The sequence below is a fragment of the Camellia sinensis genome, chromosome 5 (genome assembly GCF_055761805.1).
Source record: "Camellia sinensis isolate YWXY chromosome 5, ASM5576180v1, whole genome shotgun sequence".
Taxonomy (NCBI): Eukaryota; Viridiplantae; Streptophyta; class Magnoliopsida; order Ericales; family Theaceae; genus Camellia; species Camellia sinensis.
In genome coordinates, this window is record NC_138965.1 from 22,306,177 (window position 1) to 22,327,134 (window position 20,958).

Consider the following 20,958-nt stretch of genomic DNA (forward strand, 5'->3'; position numbering starts at 1 on the left):
ATTTTTTTAAAACAAATATAATTCAAACGTATAATTATCGATATCCAATCATCTTATTTTTTATATAAATATTTTTCTTAAGGAATCGTAAAAATAAACGATTCGCATCACTACAGTCAGGGTTGAGCAGCGGATTGCCTGACCCGCCAAACTCGTCTGGGCCGACACAATTACTTTTGGGTGAATGCATGACACGTGGCGGGCAGAAACAGACTGTAGTGATGCGAATCGTAAAAATAAACGATTCGCGGGTTCAGGTCGGATTGCGGTTAATCCACCAATATATCCACTTAACCCAACCCATCTGTTACTCTGTCCAATTTATTTTTTTTTATTTTTAGGGCTCGTTTGGCATCTGTGAAAAAAGACAAAAAGTTATTAAAAAAAACAAAAAGTTATCACTATTCACAAAAAAATATAAAAAAAATAAATTTACAAAAAAAAGTACAAGTCAAAAAGTTATCACTATTTGGCCCGTGGGGGCCATCATGGGTCTTGTTTTGATAATCTGAACCGTTCAATGTGTAGAACTCGTCGAGTACTATATAGTTGTTAAAAATCATGTTGATTGGATATCAATAACTATATGATCAAATGAGTTTTGTATAAAAAAAGGATGATGCACAAAGTAACGCTTGACAAAAAACTAATCCGATCAGATAGCTATCGATATCTGATCAACGTGATTTTTCATAAGAATATAGTATTCGACGAGTTCTACACATTGAACGGTTCCGATTATTAAAACAGGAGCCGTGATGGGCCCCCATGTGCAGAATAGCACTATAGACAATTTAGTCCTATACATCTTGTTGCCAACCGTATGCACGACAGTACCATCACTGTCAGTAAGCAATTATATATTTAGGGATAAAATGGTAACTTTTATATTTTATACAATATTTTAATATATATTTTTTCATAAAAAATTAAAAATTTATTCTAAACAATCATCTTTTTTCTTATATTTTTTACTCTAAAAAATTATAAAGTACATTTATTTAGTACATCCAAACAACCCCTTAACGCCTTGACTGCCTTAGCCCCTCAGCCCCTCAGCCCCTTTTTTGATCTCAGACTCAAACCTAACCTACCCATCCTTGATTCTTCTTCGACAGACACGCTGCTCTCTCGCTGTCTCTCCCCAAAACCCTAGCCATCGGCATCTACCGACTACACAAGCGACGTTCTACACGATCTACGGCGAGCGACGAACGATCTACACGAGCAACGATCTACACGAAGAAGCTCCCGATAGCGACGATCTACAACGAGCGACGACCAAAAGGCGATCGGCGATCGAGTTGGTGAGATATTCTCTGTAAGGCCGCTGTTGCTGAAAAAGAAGAAGCTCCCGAGACCTCCGGTGAGCAACACGGTCTTGATTCCTCATATTTTGGGTGTTTTCATTTATTTTACTATGTGTGTTATATGGGGTCTCATGAAGTAGTTCAGCAGCTTTATTGTTGACTGTTAACAATCTGGATGCCCAATTTGCGTTAATAAAATTGATAGTACTCTTGAAGCCATCCCTTGTTGTTGTTGGTCAATAGTTTATGTTATTTATTTTTTAATTCATTAAATATTGAGTTGAATTTCTTGCTTTAAGATTTGTAAGTCCAATGGGGAGTAGTGATTCTCTCTCTAGTTAACAGCTTCAGGTTAGTCTCTTCTCTCGTATTCATTTGCTCAAATGGGTCTTGGTTCTTTGTTTGGTTGCTTTGTAAACTGCTCAAAAGATGGGATTTTGAATCTTCCATTCACTTGTATACATTCTTGATCCTGAGATTATCATACCATTGTGTGATTTAGAGTTAGCTACATTTATTTTTATTTATTTGTTCTCAACCAAATGGGGGATTTTATGAAATGCACATCTTTTGATGTTTATATGTGAATTCTGTGAGTGTGTTGGTGAAGATTTAGACAAATGTGACTTTTGAAAATCCAGTGTTTAGTTTATTAAAATCATTAATTATTATTTTGTTCTTTGGGTTTGTTGCAGATATATGACTAACAATTCTTTCTTTCTCTTTGCAATTTGTATTTCTTTTTTTGTTTTTGTTTTTTTCAGTGTAGTCCAATACTTATTTTTAGTATGAATTGGGATTCTATCTTAGTTCGAACTAGTACTTACTGATTCTCTCTCGCATAGTGCCACATTTCCTGCTGTAATTATTAGCATTGTTGATTAGGTTTTCAATTTTATTTTCTCAGTGTTGAAATGAGTTTTTCTGTTCTGGAGGAAAAAAATGAATCACAACATAGCATTTTGCAGATAACCAGAGTTAGAATATCATTTAACTTGTTTTTGTAAAATTTTAAACTGCCAAATCGATTCACATCCATCCGCCAATCTGCTCAATCCATATTTGCCGGATTGGCGGATGGATGCGGATTGATTTTCTCTAATCCGTCAATCTGGCGAACGCGGACGGATGACGGATTGGAGGTTTTGTGGCCGCAACTGACCCGCAACCACCCCTAACTAAAATCTATTCCAAAATAGCCCTAATAGATTCAACACTATGGGAAACCAAACCGATTTTGTTACATATATTTTTCATAAAAAATGAAAAACAGAAAAAAGAAAAAAAAAGTAACCCTACTCTTAACTTTGCGAAGTCGAGAGAGAGAGAAGGAGGGAGAGAGGGATTTTGGTTTCTGAGAATCGAAAAAGATGGAGATGAAAGCTTGAGAAGCAAATACCTGGAAGAAGACGACATCGGGAGATCCTATCCTATCTCCATTTTCGTAACCCTAATTGCAACACCAGACCTAGGTTTTTCTACTCTTCTTTCTTAGAAAGCTATGAAGCACGGACACGGACACGCATACAGACACGGACAAGGGACACGGTAATTTAAAAAAAATGGGGACACGGACACGGCTGGGGACAGGGAAATTTTATTTTATTTTTATAAATATTTTTATTTTAATCCAAGTTAGTTATTTTATTTTTAAATAAATGCATTTCTATTAATTATTTTATTTTATTTTATCTTTTTTTTTTTGGATTAATATGTATAAGTATTTATTATATCTTATATATATTATATAAAATATAAGATGTCTTTTTTATTAATATTAAATAAATTAATATATATATATATATATATTATACATATTAATCAGCGAGAGCAAGTGAGAGAGCGAGAGACGCAAGTGAGAGGGAAGACGAGAGAGACAGAGAGGCTTACGGTGTTTGAAGTCGACTAGATGGAGGTCAACGGGTTACGGTGGTCGAAGTCATGGAGGTCGTCGACAAACGAGTCGACTGGATCGAAGTCCAGGTTTGTCTCTTGACCTTTACTCTTCTCCTTTACTCTTCTCTTTTGCTCTGTGTCCAGATTTGGACACGTGTGTCCCCGACGTGTCCCCTGCAAAAAAAAAAAATTAAATTAAAGGGACATGCCACCCCGCATGTCCCGTATGTGTCCCCGTGTTAGATACCGCCACGGCATGAAATCTTGGGCGTCTATGCTTCATAGTTAGAAAGAAAACCTCCTACTAAAAGCTCTATACTGCTCTCTATTTTTTAACCATTCACAATTTTATGTTGATGGGTTAGGATTTGAATGATTCCCTTTTTGAATTGTTGATGATTAGTGATTGAAAAATATGTGATTTTAAACTTGTTTAAGGGCAAAGGGTATTTAGATTACTTGATGGATGATTTTGCCATTTGGATTTTGATATGTACTTAGTTTAGTGTTCCTATTTAAATATGTATGGGTTCATATACATATATGCTACAAGTGATGGCAGATCATTTTATTTCACAAAAACAAGATTATAAACTGCATGGTTTAATTCAAAATCTGAAGATTAAAATGAATTTAGAAAAATAAAAAATTGAGAGATTTGAAGGGGGGGGTTCAATCCTGAATTTAGGGCATAACTTCCCATGTAACTATATAGGGGTATTTTGAGAAAAATCCAAAGAATGAGATGTCAACACCAACCCTAACCCTAGCCTTCATGTATTTAATAGTACTAGTGGTTGTGCTGTGGTAAATTTTGTCGATTTGTTCATTTAAAAAAAAAATATCAAGTACTTTTGAAATTTATAATTTAGTTATGCATTTAGGGTTGGTTTGGGATGTTCTAAAAAAGTGTACTTTTTGACTTATTGGCTTATATGGGTTGGGTTTGATGTGATGTGTTAGAGAGGTGATATGATTTAAATAAGATGATGTGACTTAAATAGGATAGTGACTTAAATAGGACAGTGACTTTTTGACTTTTTGTATTATTTAGTAGATGCCAAACTTGGCCTTAGTATATTATGGCCTTTCGAATTTATCATTTATTGATTATCATGATTTACCCATAAGATGGGGTATCAACTTATGGTAGTCTACACCTCTAGCATATTCTAGCATATTTGGCTGTGCAGTTGCATATTTTGAGTTGCATATTTATCCATAATTCAGTTGCATATAACTTGTAAGTTAAAGGTTTTATGTTTTAAGTTTCGTTTTAACCATATGGATGTAGTAGGTTTTTATTCTTATACTTACTTTTATCTATGTAGAGAGTGAACACTATTTTATTTTTATTTATAGTAATAATATTAGAGACACTAACAATCTTATTAACGTACTTACAAGCTTTAAATTTTTAGAAAATGCTATGGACACTAACAAACTTCTTTTGAAAGGTTTGGTAGAAAATTTGGTATCCCTAGCATAACTCCAATTTTTTAGTGAGAGTTTTACGCAGTCAAGTGTGATTGACCCACAAAATATGTAGTGGTCTATGAAGCACGGGTACTCAAAAAATGTAGCCGTATGTCACGACCCAAACCCGGCCCTATGGGTTTAGCACCGTAACCGGCCAGTAATCCGAGATTACCGAAGGCCTGCTTAACAGTAATACAGTAAAACAGAGTACAGGGCCTGGCGGAAGCCAATACAGTAATTAAACAATGTCCAATGAGCTGCGACAGTCTGTATGCAAAAGATTTTTCCATGCATTCATACATAAACAGTACAGAACAGTATGTACAATACTTACATCTATTCAAACTAGGGACTCAACCCTAGATACCAGTACAGAAAACATTCCGTCTGTACAAAATATACAGTCACACAGTACAGGGACCTAATCCCTTGATAACAGTACAGTAACACTTGGTCTATACAGAACAGTAAAACAGTACAGAAGGGGGAAAACAAACAAAACACCCCCAAGCCCTAGCATGGCAACTCGGAACCTCGCAGTGAGGCGCAAAGGCTGGCTTGACAAAACTGGAGTCTAACCCTGACGCTCCTAGCTCCGATCTGGTGCCTGTACACCTACATATATATATGAGCAGTGAGCTAAAGCCCAGTGAATAACATAAAGCGTAAAGGGGTTTAGAATGAATGTCCTTACAGTAATGAAAACAGTTCAATTCAATCAGTAGTTCAGTTATTCAGTACAGTAAACAGTCATATGTGGTACATCCATTAGTATAACAGTAACAGTAGGTCTTAAAAGACCGAACAGTAATGATGGCCATCAGTCAGTAAACAGTAGTGGTTCCACGAGGGAACCGACAGAGATCTCTGTAACAGTAACAGTAACAGTAAACCGTAGGTACTAAGGATGCCACAGTACAGTTCAGAAATAAAGGACATACATTCATTCAGTAAATAATACCAGTTCAGTAAACAGTTCAGTTCAGTATTCAAAAGATAATCAGTTGAACATATCTTTACACAATTGTTACTCACAGAGTTCTGGGCTACAGTATGCTAGAGCGTGTCTCCCCAGTTGCCAACCCTACACAGTTCACCGGTTGAACACACACTAAGCTACACAGTTGGGAAAATATTATAACTTAATCCCTAATTTGCCTTGGTGTGTTCTACAACGATATCCTCATCTAAATGTCTTAAACTAGGCCTAAGAATGCCTAGGATGGGATGAGGATGCAAAAATACACTTAGAAAACATTTCGCAAAGTTTGCTGAAAATAGGAGCCTCGCTCGAGCGAGACTTTCTACGCTCGAGCGTAAGTCCAAAATCAAAGGCTTCGCTCGAGCGAGGAATCCTTCGCTCGAGCGGTCTGCAAAACAGTAAAAGTACTGGATGCTGAGATTTTACGCGCGATGGTCGCTCGAGCGGAGCCCTGGACAAAGGTGCGCGCTCGAGCGGGGAATCCTTCGCTCGAGCGAGGAAGCCAAATCTGGAATTTCCAGATCTGCCTCCCAAGCTCAAACCAAGCATTCTACCACTCCAAACTCGACCTCTTGGGCCCAAATTCTGGAAAACATCATTGAATTCAATGTATAACAAGTTTCAAAGCTCAATTTATGAATTCAAGCCCCAAAGGTGAGTCAATTAAAACCACATTCAAACCCATTTTCAAGAATAACATTCAAACATGTCATGTATGAGTTTTAAACCAAATTAAAGCTCCAAAGCTTGATCAAATGAGCTCATTTCTTTTCAAACCAGTTGGAAACATGGTCTATAACAACAATATGAGCATGCATGCACTAATGTCCATGTAATCAACCTCAAAATGCAACAATACCAACATGCATGCAAGAAATGATCTTCAATCCATCATTAATGAACCAAATCATGACTTAGCTCTACAAATTAACATGAGCCATGCAAGAACTAGCTCAAACACATCAATAAAGGTTGAGTTCTCTTACCTAGAGCCTCAATTACAAGTGTAGGACCACAAAGCAACAATCAACCTTCAATTCTCTTCAAATTCTAAGCAATATTGAAATGAACTCAAGACTCTCACTTCCTCTCTCTCTAAATTCGGCTAGATCAAGAAGAAATGGCTGAGCAAATGTGTTTTGATTCAAGTATAAGGCTCAAGTGTGTATATGAGATAGTGGCCCACTCAAGGGCAAAACGGTAATTAAGTCTAACTCTTTAATTAGCTTATTTTAATCTAATTTAATCATACCTAATCAATTTTCAGATAATTGTACAATAAAATCACATAAATTACGAGGGTCATAGAACACTAATCGGTTTCAGATTCGGCCGCCGATAAGGCCTTCAATTAGCAGTTTAAACATATGAACATGAACAGATAATCATACAGTCAAACAGATATAATGCAATTTAACTAACATATACTCAATCAATTCGGTTTCCAGTTTCAGTCAGTCAGTTCAGTACTTTTAATCAGTTCAATTATCAGTCAGTTATCAGTCATTATCCGTTTCGTTTAACAGTAATCGGTGATTATCGGTAATCAATCAGTCATAAATCAGTAAACAGTATGAGGGTTGTTACACCGTACAAGTATCGGGTACTTCCCAGGTGCAGGTACGTGTACCGGTACGGCTGCACGTGTACCGGGTACATTTTATACGGTCAGTATATTGATGGGTACGCCATGGGTACGGTTTTGGGTATTCCGGGATAAAAAAATGAAATTTTTTATAAATTAAAGGGTATTGGAGCAATTTTTTGTGTCTATTTTAAAGAATTATAAAAATCTGAGGTTCTTTTGTAATAAATAAAACATGAAACCAAATAAATTTAGGGTTCTTTATTCTCTCTATCATTCGCTTCTATTTGCACACACCATTTACCCTCTTTACACACACTTAATGAGTTTTTTTTAATTACATTTTAGTCCTAAAATGAAACTACCAAAATACCCCTTTCTTCTTCAAACTACCAAAACCCTAACCCTAACCCTAACCCTAACCCTAACCATCAGTCACCATCATCCTCTATGGTCGCCGCCTCTCTTTTCCTCCATCACCGCCGTTACCTCTTTCTCCACCATTGCAACTCCCTTTCATCTGCAAATCCATTGCCTTCCCGCCTCTCTTCCCCACCCTGTCGGGCATCGTGGAATCGCCTCATTTTCTTACCATTCGGACTACTAGTGTTGAAAGAATTGCCTCCCTTCGGAAATCAACCATCGAACCAATGAATTTGGTTCGACTATCAACATCCGAACAAAACACATTGGTTCGACCATCGACATCCGAAACCCCCTTTCGTCTGCGAGTCGCCGTCGCCTTTCGTCTACGAGTCGTCGTCGCCTTCCTTTTCGCGACTAAGAGGGGAGAGAGAGAGAGAGAGGTCGCGGTACGTCGCCGGTGCTGCGTCACCGCCGGCAAGGTGGTTGCTAGCTAGGGTTAGGGTTAGGGTTTGATCGTTGCTTGCTGGTGTGGAAGAAGGGGAGTGGATTTGGAGTGTGTGTATGGGGAGATAACTGGAACAAAATTGTGTGTGATGAGTAAATTTTATTTTTTTTATTTTTTTATTTTTTTGGTGTGTGAATTAAGAAGGATGTGTAAAAAGAGAAATGTATGTGTGTAAATAGAACCTCCCATCATCTTAGCTCCTTACATATCTCATTCCAAAATACTCCAAGACTGAAGAACTTCGAAGGTGCTAGGGTTCCATGTCTATTCGATCATCTCCTTCCAGAAATACTTCCAAGAGAGTCTGAAGAACACTTTGAAGGTGCGATTGAAAGGTTTAATCGAAGGTGCTGCTGATTGATTCTCTCCTTCAAAGGTGCGATTGAAGAGGTAAGTTCATCTTCGATTCTTTCTCCTTTTCTTCTTCGATTCTTTATCCTCTTTCTTTCATTTTTTTTTTCCAGATTTTTGTGCTGTTTCTTCGTTGCAAATGATCGATTCTTCTCTTCTCTTTGGTTTTCTCTTTCTTTGATCCTTCATCTTCTTCTTCTTCTTCTTCATTTTTCTTGAACTCTCTTTTTTTTTTTCCTGATATATGTCTAGATTTGTTGAACTAAAATCTGTCCTTATTTATTTATTTTTTTCCTGATATATGTCCAGATTTTTTGAACAAAAATCTATCCAGATTTGTTGAACTAAGATCTGTCCTTATTTATTTATTTATTTTTGTGATATATGTCCAGATTTTTGAACTAAAATCTGTCTAGATTTGTTGAACTAAGATTTGTCCTCTTTTTTTTTTTTTTTTTTTCTTGATATATGTCATATATATATGCAATATGATATTGGTTGTAAAGCTTGATGACAAATTTAAATCCCTTGACACCTTAAATTCTCTTTCATAGCAGTTTATTTTGAGGGGGAGGGATGAGGGTTTTGTAACTGAAAAAAAGAGCATTAATTTGTGATGCATAACCATTGGTTTTGAGTTAAGTTAAGTTATCTGTCTGTTTCCACATTGGTTAATTTCCTTGCAATGCTTGATGTTGTGAGTGGATATGATTGGTTATTGTTTCATTGTCCTTCATGAACTAAAATTGAGAGATACTTTGTAGGTCAATATGGGAATCAGATTGAAAGGTGTTGTAGTGTTCTTGTTCTTGTCATACTTGTCACTGAAATATATATTTTGATATTTAATTTTAATTTGTAGGTTGGATCCTTTAACCATAATTATATAAAAAAAAAAAAATATTGGCGTACCGTAGCCGTATCCGTATCATACTTTTTTGGGATTTTGCCGTATCGGCGTACCCGCACTCATACCCGTACCGTACTTGTACCCGCACCAGTGCTTCCTTGGTAGTGGTTTTTCTACATATTTGTTATTAAACTATTAATTTTTAATTTGATATAATTCTATAATATTTATAGATAAACTCCTACCATTAAATATATATATAATTACTTTAACCATGTAAAAGAAAAATAGATATATAACGAAGATGCGTAAAAAATTCATGCCTTCAAACCAGTGTTTTAAAAAGCGCGCTTAGGTGCGCGCCTAAGCTCGAGGCGCAATGAGGCGCAGCTTTGCGCCTCGAACAGGTCGAGGCGAGGCGCAGCTTAGGCACTGAGGCGAGGGCTTTTTTTCGAGGCGCGGGCTTCATGGGCTTTACCTTTTTTTTTTTTTTTTTTTGAAAAAAAAAAAAAGTGCTTTTTTTGTGGGCATGCCTATAGGGATTCAAAATTTTTCAATATAAAATGACCAAATGTGGTCAAAAGAGAGCAAAAAGTGATACCTATTATATAATATATAATATACTTATATATAATATATAATTGATTCATATATATATATATATAATATTATATAATACCTATAATATCTATTATATAATATATAATATATACTTATTTATAGTAATAAAAAAAATAAACACATGTATGTAAAATAAAATTAAAAAAATTAATTAAAACACATTATGTAAAAAATATAATAAATAAATAAAATAATATATATATTAAAAAAATTAATTATTTTTTTTCTTCTTCTCTTCTTCTTATTAAAAAAAATTAATAATATACATATTAAATACTTTCTATGTTGAAAATTGTGTTATATTAATATTTTGCTTAACTTTTATAACTTGCGCCTCGCTTTGGTGAGGCGCGTAGGGATGGCAATTTGAAACCGGCCCGACGGGGATCCCCGATCTCGACCCCGATTTAAACGGTTTTTTCTCGAAAAATACTCCCGACGGGGAGAAGACGGTATCTGAAAATCAATCCCCGATCTGTTTCGGGCTGGGGACGGTGATCAGTGTTTAAGCCCCGCCCCGGCCCGATCCCCGGCCCCGTCCCCGAATTTCCCCGAAATGAAATTACCTTTATACCCCTTATATTATATATATATAATAAAAAAAAAACAAAACCAAACCGTATATTTAAATAAACCAAATCTGTGTTCAACTCTAATATACCAAATCTGTGTTCAACTCTAATATTTAAATAAACATATTTGATCACTCTTTTCCCCCAAATCTCTGTTCAACTCTAATATTTAAATAAACATATTTGATCACTCTTTTCCCGATTACTACCAAAGTCAAATACTCCCACTAGGCTCTGCAACACCCAACTCAGGCAGTTTTCATCAAAGCCCATATTCATCAATACCCCAATTTCTCAACCTGGGTTTGGCTTTTTGTTTCGTCAGAGCGAGAGAAGATTCAGAGGCGGAGTTGTAGCCATGGCTGCTTCTGGATCTGTGCAGAAATCAGACGAAGAGTGGAGGGCATCTGTTTCGCCTGAGCAGTTTCGGATTCTGAGGAAGAAACAAACAGAGTATGATTCTTATTCATATATATATATATAGATCTGTGATTATTATTATTTAGATCTGGGTCTCGTTGTTCTGGGTCTCGTTGTTCATTTAAATCTGTGATTATTATTTAGATTTGTAATTTTTTTTGTAAATTTAGATCTCTCTCTCGTTGTTCTCTCTGTAAATTTAGATCTGTAATTTTTTTTTTTAAAATTTAAATCTGTAAATTTAAATTTAGATCTGATTTGTTGTTCTGGTGTTGAAGCTCGGGGAGTTTTCGGGGTCGGGGAAACCCGATCCCCGTTAGGGGGCGGGGGTGGGGGCGGTAGTGGGTTCCCCGTCGGGGATGGGGACGGGGACCGGGGGAAGTTCTGCCATCGGGGATCGGGGACGGGGAGGGTGATCCCCGGCCCCGCCCCGCCCCGTTGCCATTCCTAGAGGCTCGCCCCTCGCCTCGCGCCTCGGCGCTCAGGCTCCAGGTGACCTTGGCGCCTCGATGCGCCTAGGGCTTTTTAAAACACTGCTTCAAACTTTTAACTGGAGGTAACCAAGGAAAACAAAAAATGATCATAAAGATCATCACAAGCATAATGAACCCACATCAAGATTTCACCCTATGCAACAGTAGACTCATACAGTAAGTTTCAATTCAAAAAATAGAACCCTAAAATATTTATATATTTATCATTCATTTACGTTATGGTTTCTCTGTTTATGGGTTTTATCCAATAGAGCCAGAGTATTATTATTCTCCTAAATGGTCCAATTAAATGAACTTTCTCTGCTGCGATGAACTGCATTCAGATGAATCAATGGGATTGATTTAAACCTTTTGTGAAAAAATAAATCAGAAGATGTATAAAGGGGAAACATTCCACTTTGAGGGGCCAAAAGCTTCTGCTGGGTTTACTTGATGAAAAAGCCCCGAGTTAGGTTCAATTTTAGAAGAACAACCTCCAATATATATATATATATATATATTCACAGAGAAGTTTAAACCAACATCAACCTTCCTATTTCTTTGATTTTAGGTTGTAAAATACAAGGACATTATTACAATTATGTGTACTTTATTGGTTGGCTATGTATAGTGAAGGAATGGACACTGCTGATGAAGTCATTGATAGGCCTCCACCAGAATTTCAGGAGGATGTGAAGGATTCAGTCATTGATCTTAGTTTAACAGATTCAACTGAACTTTGGCTCATTCAATGGCCAATTAATCAAGTAATGTTTCTTTAGTTCCTTTTGGTCCATCTCTTCTTATACAAATATTGTCTTACTGTGAAACAACACAATGTTGACATCTATAGTGGCAAAAATGGTGGAAAAACTCTCTCTCACAAAAAAGGTCATATATTAGAGACAACATATCAACTGCCATTGCAATGTGGTCCTATTTGCTTTTAGGGTAATTACACCGAGATCCCCCTTAGGGTTTGCTTTTAATACAAAATCTTCAAATGACATTTCAAAAATTACACTCACCTCTCTTATCAATGTTTGTCTCTTAACTGATATAATGAAAAAATGTGTGATGGCCTTTAATACCATCTCCTACGGTTGCTATCATTCTTCCCAATAGATCAATTCCCAAATCAAAGTAAAAAGATGTATCTAAATCGCTTAGTTGCATTGCAGTCCCTCATTGTCATCATCACCTAAAATTGGAAAATTTTAATTTTGCCAAGGGAAAAACAACATATTTGCTAATTCCACTAAGGGAAAAACATGTTTGGGAAGATCCACTAGAGGTCAAGTCGAGTGAGACCCTTATGGTCGAGACTGGAGGTAGATGATGTTGTTGGTGGGGGTGGGAGGTGTCAGTTGTGGGTGTGGCATGATGGTTGCAGTTGGGAGTGGTACGGAGGAGGAGAGCAAGGTGGCGGTTGGGGGTGGGTGATGGCAATGGTGGGAGTGGGAGAGCAAAGTGGTGGTAGAGGTGTGAGGGGAGGGTGATGGTGGCAATGGGGAGGGGGTGATGGTGGTTGTTAGCTCTATTATTAGAATCGTACGATTCAATTCGATTTAGTGGGTAATCGATACGTACAGGTTATGTGAATCGCGAACAACTATGAATCGTAGGTGAATCGGTGAACCAAATGATGAATCTTGAATTGCCAAAATCGATGTTTGGCTTTCTTTTTTGCTTTTTTATTGTTGGAGAAGGGTTCACTCAACCTTTTTAAGGTCTTTAGGATTACTATATGCCATCTTTTGACTTTCTCCGTCCCTATTTACTCTCAAATACTCAAACCGTAGCCCAAAAAAATGAACTCTCTCTACAATATTCTAGACTTACATGTTCAATTTTATCTAAGTATTTGCATTTACAAAATGAATTTTTTGAAGGTATCAAGTGAGATTTTAGAAATTTTTTTGAAGATTTTGGTTTTTTAATCTTGTAAAAAGTTAAAAAATATTGTTGTTGAGTTATTGTTACGTGGAAATTGAAAGCTTGTCTTTGTTTGCTTTCTTTATTAAGAATGGTTGATAAGAAATAGTATTTAAAAGGGAAAATGTGAAGCGGTGAAGTGGTAAATATGGGAACCCATGTTAACTTCTTACCTAGATCACATGATCATCATTTAAAACAACATTTTTATTAATTTAAGTCTAAATATTTCATATTTATTAGATATATTTAATATCTAAGTGTGTAGATATATTTTTTCATATAATTTAAAAAGGTGACCGAATATTTATGTTTCACGATTCGATTCAATTTGTGATTTGGTACAATACCATTTCAATTCACGATTCAAATCCCAATTTGACAACTATGGTTGTTAGGGTTGGAAGGTGGATGTGTTAGGAGCCACTTGTGGGAGCGCATTGTGATGGAGGGACAGATGGAGGAAAAGAGGGAGAACAATGAAGAGAGGGAGAAAGAAGATTTAGGGTCAAAATTGATTTTTTCAAAAAAATAAATTGCTGGCATCAGCTTTTTTTGTTAGTTGACTAATGAAGGGGAAAACTGTAATGCGGTTGAAAGTGTCAGTGTAATTTAGTGTAATGGCAGCAAATTTCAGAAAGTGTCAATGTAATTTACTAGTTATAGACAAATCTATGGTTTTACCTCTAAAGGGTTACACCCAGATTTCATCTAAGGAAGAATAGCAAGTACCATTTAGAAAAGTAAAATATCTCTATTTGAAGAATCACCAATTTATTAACTCAAAATCAGCTTGTCTATTAATTCAACATAGTTCAATCAAATTTACTATCTGGAATTTACCTCCATAGTGGCCAACAGTACACAAGAAATAACGTGAACTTGATATGTTGCATTTCCATTGTTGTTTGTGAATTTCAAATTGGTCTGGAATTGAGTTTATTAGTTTGTTCTTGGGTGTTGCAGGCTGTTGATTTTGATGGGCAAGAATTGTCACTGAAGCTTCATCATGATGGATTGTTGGGAAGTTTTGAGGGTTCATCTGGCAAGTATAAATTTGTTAATGACATATCATACAATCTTGTGTCTTTTTGGCTGCTTTCTTTTGTTTTCAATCTCCGATAGTGGCGTGATTTGAATATGGGCATAGCTAGTTCAATATATTATATATGAGCTTTAGCATACTTTATATCATGGAAAATGTCATTCATGATGGCAGGAAAATCATATGACGTGGTCAGTTATAATGCAGAAGTTCCAAATGCTACAGTTTTCTTATCATCTGCATCAGAGTCAAAAATTGGTATGCACTTGCACTTGCATTTGCTGAGTTTCTTTCTTTCTCTTTTTATTTTCCTGTTCTTCTATTTGAAATTAAATATTTTATCTTAGTGTTAGTCTTAATAACAAGGATGAGGAATTGTTTTGTTCTTTATGCATGATAATGCCCCTTTTGTGGTTGCAAATGCATAGTTCTACTTATGGTGTCAATGGATTAATCCTATATTGACTACATTTTGGCTTCACAATAGTCTTGAATAAAGCAGCAAGGACAACTTAACTAAAATAGAAGTGTAAAAAATCATAGAAGTGCCTAAAACTAAGTTATGTCATTCTCCCTCGCTAAAAGAATTTTTTCTCCAATTTTGAAACTGTGACATGCAATATCTCTAATGCCTGTGCTCCGATGTATTTTAATCTTTATGCATTGATAAGTTTTATGGGTTCTAATGAGACACACCTTGAGCTTTCCAATCCTTTAGTAACATTCATCAAATCAGCCATCGCGGCATAATAAAATAGTTTGTGATAAACTTTTTAATGAATAATAAAAGAGATGACTTAAATCAAGTAAAATAAAACGTATCCTCGTGGTGGAGGAAATTGTCTTGAAAATTGTGGGTATCTATATAGCCACCGCCATGTGGCTGGTCTAGTGGGTTCGATGTCACCTCCAACTCAAATAGAAGGATCTCTAAATGGCTAGTCAACTCGGCATTAAGTCATTACTAGGGCTAGTGTTATTGTGGTCATGAGCCTAGCCTAAGCAAAGGCACCTAGGAAGCACAGATACAGATACAGATACAGATATGGATACGGGTACAGGTACGGGTACGGCGATGCGATTAAATCTTAAAAGATAAGATATGGGTACGGCTAGAATTTGTTTGTAAAATATATGTATATTAATAGTGAATTACACCTAAGTTCAAGAAAGTTTAGAAACCACATTGTAATTTTATAATTCAAAATACTAACATTTAAGAATTATGTATTAATTTAAGTAAGTAGCTTATTTATTTTTTTAAATTTTCAATAGGTCTTGCAAATATTTTATTTCAATATGAAACATATTTATACTACAATAGCAGAAATCCACAACTTTTCCTTGTTCTTTTCTTCTCTTTGGCACTAGTAAAAATGTTGTATTCAAGTTTTCTATGAAATTATAGGGGTATACATGAAACAATAAAAATACATCAATTTGACGAATTCTATTACTTTAATTCTGACTATGTTCTTATCAAAAAACTAAACAAAAGTATTAGAAGTAATACATGAATTGGAGTATCCGATATTCCAAAATTAATGAAAAAATAATTAAGATGTATCCGATACTTTTAATAAGTATCCGATATGTATTTGTGAGTGTCCAAAGCGTATCAGTATACGTCTCCCATTTTGAAGTATCCATGCTTTATAGAGAGGCACGTAGACAAGTTATTCTATCTTGAGTTTTAGACACTGCCACTTCATAAATGGGTATTTTGATAAATTGAGTTAAAATAATATGGTTGTTTTGGGTGACAAAAAACTGCCACTTCATAAATGAGCATTTTGATAAATTGAGTTAAAATTTTAGGATGATGGAAATTAGACTAGCAGTTTGGGTTTTTTTCTCACTATTGCTTTATCAAGTTCTATGCTTTGAACAATATTTTAGTGCATTTTGATGATGCTGACTGACTTATCTCATTGACAGTTGGGAAGATTTCACGGCGCGTTTCCCTTGTTCATTACCCGGAGCCTAGTGAACTTGAGAAACAGAATACCAGTCATCAGAAGCAGATGTATCAGAGATCTTCTGGAACTTCCTTGACCAATTCATCCCATCGTTTTGCAACTCATACTCAAAGTACCAGGCCAAGAAGCTCAAAATCATCTGGCAGCAATGCTGCCTCAATGCTTAGTAGCAAATATACAAGTTCTTTGTCTGAGGTAGGGGAGCCATCGAAGCCTCCAAAGAGAGAACATATTGAGGAGCCAACTAGGTCCATTGACCAGTTTACTCAAGACTCAGGACGTGGTCATAGTGTGGTTACTTCTTCTGGGTCCTTAGAGCAATCTAATGACAGGAAATCAAAGAAGAAAAAGAAACTCGTGGAGTAAGGTATGTTGTTTACCTCTTCTTGCACGTTGTGAAATCCAAGCATTTTGAGGGTGATTGAAAGTCTTGGTCTATCAGCATTGAAATAGTACTTGGTCCATTCAGGATTCTGAAATTTTGCATTCGATTAGCTTTTGTTATGTTACTCGTGTAGTTGACTGTAAAATGTTTGGAAAGCTGAAATCATGAAATATTTAGTTGTCAGTCCATGTTTTTGGTGCTTTTGTGTTGAGCTGCTGTGAAGTTGCAAACCTATTAATGTGTACAGGCCTTCGCAATTGTTTGTTATTTGCATCTTCCATTTATTACTTGTGTCTATCGAATTATTTGCTAAATTGAGGATTAATTGAAAACCAAAGTAGTTGCAATTGCGAAACATGGAATAGGCTATGGCAATTGCGACTGCTTTGGTAAAAGCACGAGAGAGTAGTTATATTGTGTATCCATTCATAGAGAACACATATTTAGAATCCAATCAATAATGGGAGCTTGCATTAGGGCTTTGTTGAGTTTAGTGGAAATGAGAATGCTTGAAGGATTATAATTGAAGTCCAAGTTGTCCAGATCTTCAATTGTGTGATAAATAAATTATCTTTAACCTTGAATTATATTTTAACGGAGGCAAACCATGATGTTAGGCCATCCTAGTATATGTTAGTAATAATTAATCCGTAAAATTTCATAATAAAATTGGATATGCATAAAAAAATGGTTAATTATAAAGATTATTGGAAGTAAAAGTATCACAAATGATAGCTTTAATCATCATATACTAATAAAAAAAATATATAGGCTACTCGACGAAAAAATGGTCGAATGCAACTAAAGTTATGGATATTGAATTAAATGATATGGGATATAATATAATCTAGCAAATCAATTAATAATAGAGAGCGATCGACAAATATGTAGTATTTCCCTACCATCTTTGTATTATATTCATTAAGTTCATGTATGAAAGTGTTATTCGTCTTGATCTTTTAATAAGATAAGAACAAAGAAAACAAATTTGATAAGAAGTTGGTTCTAAATTTTATTATTAAAAAAACAAGTATTTCAAAGAGACTAATTAAATTAAGAGATGAAATTGAAGAAATACTATAACAAATGAAAGTACAAAAATATTTTGATAGATATAGATTAATAAATATATCTTTATCTAAATTTTATTTTTTTTAATCAATTATTTAATCTTTATCTTTATTTTTAGATTATGAAATTAATTTTTATAAATTAATTTTTTTTAATATTTAAATATAGTGATGAAAATTAATTTTGTGAGATTTTTATGTTGCTTCCTCCCATGCAGCCTTTATCATCCTATTATTAATATTCTTCTCATTCAGAGCTAACCAAAAAAAAATTTGTTTTATTTTTATCACTTGATAAATAATAACGAATAATAAAAATTATGAGGAGAATGTTAAGAATTTAAAAGCAGATAAGAAATTATAGATAATGACATTTCAAAAGATAAAAAAATTCGAAGTAAAAAAAATGATAATATGTGATGGAAGGAGAAAAAAAAAAAAGAGTAAATCAAAATAAAAATGTACATATATATGTTTTTGATAGATATAGATTAATAAATCTTATCTTTATCTAAATTCTATTATTTTAATTTTTCTAAATTAATTATTTAATTTTTACCTTTAGAGAAAATTGATAATAATTTGAAGGGTGTCAAAGGCATTAGGTCTAGTAAATATTTTTTGATAGTGATATATTGGCCTTTTGTGAAATAGTTTAGTGAGAAGTCTTTTTTATTGTTTTGAAGGGCATTTTGTTTTTAATTTTATTCCTTAATTTATCTATTGACTTTCGTTGACTATCTATTCAATTTTTTTTTATCTGTTCAAAATTTTCTCTATCTGTTCAATAAATTTCCTATTGGTTCAAATTTTTTCATATCTGTTCAATTTTTTTCTTACCTATTTAAATTTTTTTACCCTATTTGTTTAATTTTTTTAAGCTTTTCAATTCAAATTTTTCTTATCTGTTTAATATTTGTCCGAATAAAATTATATGCTTATATTTTTTGTTTATCTATTCAATTTTCCCCTATCTATTCAATTTTTTATCTTTTCAGTTCAAATTTTGTTCATATATGTCAAACCAACTCTATCTGATGTCAAAATCTTTTCTATTTGTTGAAGTTTTATATCTATCTGTTGTAATTACTGGAGAGATGAGAGAGTTATCTGTTGCAATACCAAGCCAAACCAAAACCTCTCTGTTAAAAAATTATTATTTTTCTATCTATTCAAATATCTCTCTATCCCATGTGTTTAACACAACACAAGAACAAGAAAAAATGATGCAATCTATTTCATTTTCATTAACATCAACATCAACAACCAAAATAACTACAACTACATGCAGATAAACATACACAACAGATCAACTACCAAAAAAAAAAAAAAGAAAAAATCTAGAGACAGAGACAGAGATATACACACACATATATGTATACATACACATATCATACATTCGAAGAACCTTCTAAAAAAAAAAAAATTGGAGAAAGAGAGAGATAAAGACATACGTACATATATACATACACATATCGTACATTCGAAGAACCTTCGAAGCTAAATACTTGTGTATCATCAACAAATCTGAGATTTGAGTGTATGTCAAGGAGAGCAAGAGAGAGATCTGAGAAGAGAGATTATGCGGTATGGTCGGCAGCGATGGACAATGGAGGAGAACAACATGAGGTATGAGATCTAAGCGCGCGAGAGAGAGATTTTGATCTCAAAATCACAATCATCGCCACCGTCTTCTAAGGACTCACTAATGATAAGATGACTCCATTTCTAGATCTGAGAGATCTGTTCGAAGTAACAATCGACGATGCTAGAGAGAGAGAGAGAGAGAAAGAAAGGCGACGAAGGCTCTACGGTCGATCTGAGGAGGCACTGGCAACGTCTGTTCAGATCTGCCATAGCGAAAGGAACCGACACCAAAGTATTGGAGTTCGACGATTCTGGCATCGCGGCAGTGGTGGTGGTGCGGAAGAGGAGACGACATTGACTACATCGCTATGGGAGGCGGAGGAGAGAGAGAGAGAGAGAGAGAGAGAGAGAGAGATAAGTGTGATTTGTTAGGTTTGGATGTATATAATATATATATATATATATATAAGGAAGGGTATTTTGGTCATTTTGTTTGAGCTTTTCCTTTTGGACAAAATGTTTCAGTGCCTAGACTTTTGAATAAACAAAATTGAAATTTGAACTTTTGAACCGAGTTGTAGACCATGAAATTAATTTTTATAAATTTTTAAATGTTTATCTATGGGGAAAAACTTTAAAATTCAAATATTTATCTATAAGTTAATTTTTTAAAATTAATTATTTAATTTTTATCTTTATTTATAGACCATGAAATTAATTTTCATAAATTATTTATAGGTTTTTATATGTTTATCTATAGGGAGGAATTTTGAAATTCAAATCTTTATCCGTAAGGTATGAAATTAATTTTTATTTTAATTAGTCAAACAATTAGAAAATGAAGGAAAATAGAAAATATGAAAGATAATAAAAGAGGGTTGCCACATAAGAAAAAGAGAGTTCTAAAATTATGAGAATTCAAGAATAAACTTTTAGAACTTTTTGAGAAAAAATTACATTTTACTTTGTAAGAGGAGCTAATTTGAGCCCATTAAATTAATTAGGCCCAATAATCCAAGGTTGATGGGCCCAAATTTATTGCAAGTCCAGGACTGGCGGACCCAGATTTATCGCCATCAAACGGGCTGAATGGCTCAAAAGCCTCAAAAGGGTTCGGATCCACGAACTTAGAGACTTAGAGACTTACTCGGGCCCGGACTCGAAAGGATATTGAACAAGCCTAGAGATCCGAGGCACTCGGACTCGAAAGGGTTTGGATCCCCGAACCTAGAGATCCGAAGCACTTGGCTTCGAACGGATTCAAACGCAATCTAGAAGTCGCTCCATTAATGAGTCCCAGAACACTTGCGGGCTCGGAGCTTTCCGGGATCTACGCACCAGAACCATGGGCGTAATGGAGTTCGAACAAAGGACCCGATCCCGAGGACGGTGAGTGGAGACAAATTCACTCTTCGGTTAAACTAGCCTATACCCGGGTCGAGGTGGCACGACCCCGGGGGGTCCATGAGACTCGGCAATATTTTGCGGCAGGACGTCCTCTGGGACTACCCCTGACCCTTTGGGATGATTGGGGATCATTGGTTAGG

The 20,958-nt window shown here is 35.1% G+C and overlaps 1 protein-coding gene across 10 annotated transcripts; it reads left to right on the forward strand.

The window, feature by feature from the left end:
- The first annotated feature begins 996 nt into the window (after positions 1-996).
- Positions 997-17,021, forward strand: LOC114293549 (mediator-associated protein 2). 10 transcript variants are annotated; one of them, XM_082868382.1, is made up of 7 exons: positions 997-1,366; positions 8,378-8,513; positions 10,843-10,970; positions 12,042-12,177; positions 14,312-14,390; positions 14,565-14,648; positions 16,329-17,021. In XM_082868382.1, the coding sequence occupies exons 3-7, from the start codon at positions 10,876-10,878 to the stop codon at positions 16,733-16,735; spliced, it is 801 nt and encodes a 266-aa protein (XP_082724508.1). In that variant the 5' UTR covers positions 997-1,366; positions 8,378-8,513; positions 10,843-10,875; the 3' UTR covers positions 16,736-17,021. The 10 variants fall into 10 exon arrangements, with proteins under 10 accessions (XP_082724508.1, XP_082724506.1, XP_082724511.1 ...); XM_082868381.1 differs by having other exon boundaries at positions 1,070-1,366; positions 8,354-8,513; XM_082868383.1 differs by having other exon boundaries at positions 1,076-1,366; positions 8,303-8,513.
- Positions 17,022-20,958: the final 3,937 nt, after the last annotated feature.